The following is a 2,275-nucleotide window of genomic DNA, read 5'->3' as shown; positions in this document are numbered from 1 at the left end:
GAGGAAGGCTTTTATCATGAGAATAAGGAGGAAGAAGTGGATAATCCCCTCTAGGGAGCCAGCTCTCCAGAAATCAGGGAAAGACTCAATATTTTGTCTCAAAATAGTTTTTTCTTATGACAATATTCTAGAGAGTTCCCACTTCCTCACAACACAGCAAAGTTTATAATATAATTGAGGCAGAACTTCACATGAACGTAATACAGCATCCTCTATGTTAGAAGATACAAAGGAACCACATCTGCATGTGATTGGCTAATACTGGGATTTGCTATTCTAATAACTGTTGAAATTAGCAGGATTTTGCAGAAATAGATAAAGGAGGCAGGAAAAACACTTTAGGGCATTTGAGATGGAAGTGTTGGTATAATTGTGGTCAGGAAAGGACAGGGTGGCATATCAGAACAGAATTCAAGGGAGGATGGCCGGTGAACTGAGAGACAAGGGTAGAGGGTGGGTGTGGTAAGGGTAGACAAGGTGTACAAGGGTAGACAGGGGTGGGTGTGTTTTCATGCCTAGGGTGTGGTGTTGGTAGCTATTGCTCATCTTCTTGGGCTTTTAATTTACTTTCAAATTTATTCATGTCCTACATAAAACATTTAACACCAAGTTTGTATAGAAAGTAGTAGTAGTATGTTTTTGAGTCTAGGTGTGGCTGATATTTCCTCAATTGGAGTCGTCCTTTAACTTTTTGCAATCAAAAGCCTGTTTCCTCTCCTTTGCTTTTTAGATTTCACAAGGAACAAGAGCTCAGAACTAAATGTTGGTGAATCACTCTAGTGCCACTGAATTTTATCTCCTTGGCTTCCCTGGCTCCAAAGAACTACACCATATTCTCTTTGCTATCTTCTTCTTCTTCTACTTAGTGACATTAATGGGAAACACGGTCATTATTGTGATGGTGTGTGTTGATAAACGTCTGCAGTCCCCCATGTATTTCTTCCTTGGTCATCTCTCTGCCTTGGAGATCTTGGTTACCACTATTATCGTGCCTGTGATGCTTTGGGGATTGCTTCTCCCTGGAATGCAGACAATATCTCTGACTGCATGTGTCACCCAGCTCTTCCTGTACCTTTCTCTGGGAACCACAGAGTTTGCATTGCTGGGAGCAATGGCCGTGGACCGTTATGTGGCTGTCTGTAACCCTTTGAGATACAACATCATTATGAATAACCGAACCTGCATCTGGGTGGTCGTTGTGTCATGGGTGTTTGGGTTCCTTTTTCAAATCTGGCCAGTGTATGCCACATTTCAGCTCACCTTCTGCAAATCACATGTGGTGAACAATTTCTTCTGTGACCGAGGGCAATTGCTCAAGCTATCCTGCAATAATACCCTTTTCATAGAGTTTATCCTATTCTTAATGGCTATTTTTGTTCTTTTTGGTTCTTTGATCCCTACAATCATCTCCTACACCTACATCATCTCCACCATCTTCAAGATCCCTTCAGCCTCTGGGCGGAGGAAGGCCTTCTCTACGTGTGCATCTCACTTCACTTGTGTCATTATTGGCTATGGCAGTTGCTTGTTCCTCTATGTGAAACCCAAGCAAACACAGGCTGCAGATTACAATAGGGTAGTTTCGTTGATGGTTTCAGTGGTTACTCCTTTCCTCAACCCTTTCATCTTCACCCTCCGAAATGACAAAGTAATAGAAGCCCTTTGGGATGGAGTGAAAAGATGCTGTCAACAGTTTAGTATCTAATCTTGTCTTAAGTAATGTTATGAATTCTAGAATGCTCTGATAAGTACTTACTTATCTTTTAGCTGCATCTTAGTCACCATCAGATAATGTGTGTGCAACAAAAGCCTTTTAAATTATGGCCGTGGTTTTTAACATGCTCAGTTGTTACTAAAAATTTACCTTATGATAAAGTTACATATATGGATACAGATACAGATACACATACCCTTCTGAAATTATGATATATTTCACAATAAAACTTTAAAAAATTAAATGGAAAAATAATATGTGTGATATTTAAGTTTCTGAATAAGAAAGGGTAGAAAAGGGACGCCTGGGTGGCTCAGTTGGTTAAGCGGCTGCCTTCGGCTCAGGTCATGATCCCAGCATCCTGGGATCGAGTCCCACATCGGGCTCCTTGCTCGGCAGGGAGCCTGCTTCTCCCTCTGCCTCTGCCTGCCTCTCTGTCTGCCTGTGCTTGCTCGCTCTCTCTCCCTCTGTCTCTGACAAATAAATAAATAAAAAAAAAATCTTAAAAAAAAAAAAAGAAAGGGTAGAAAAATTTTTTCCCACTGCAGAATGGGATGACTA

General features: G+C 41.1%; 1 protein-coding gene across 1 annotated transcript; it reads left to right on the top strand.

Moving 5' to 3' along the window:
* Nucleotides 1–760: 760 nt before the first annotated feature.
* On the top strand, nucleotides 761–1,705 carry LOC116872919 (olfactory receptor 9A4). Its single transcript, XM_032866422.1, has one exon. It carries the CDS (start codon nucleotides 761–763, stop codon nucleotides 1,703–1,705), a length of 945 nt encoding a protein of 314 aa, XP_032722313.1.
* Nucleotides 1,706–2,275: the final 570 nt, after the last annotated feature.

This window comes from Lontra canadensis, unplaced genomic scaffold (genome assembly GCF_010015895.1).
Source record: "Lontra canadensis isolate GAN:19392208 unplaced genomic scaffold, GSC_riverotter_1.0 scaffold2, whole genome shotgun sequence".
NCBI lineage: Eukaryota > Metazoa > Chordata > Mammalia > Carnivora > Mustelidae > Lontra > Lontra canadensis.
This window is presented reverse-complemented; position numbering and strand designations above follow the sequence as displayed.

Bases quoted from the DNA above. Each gene is read 5' to 3' on its own strand.
- LOC116872919 (XM_032866422.1), top strand. From the start codon at position 761: ATGTTGGTGAATCACTCTAGTGCCACTGAATTTTATCTCCTTGGCTTC.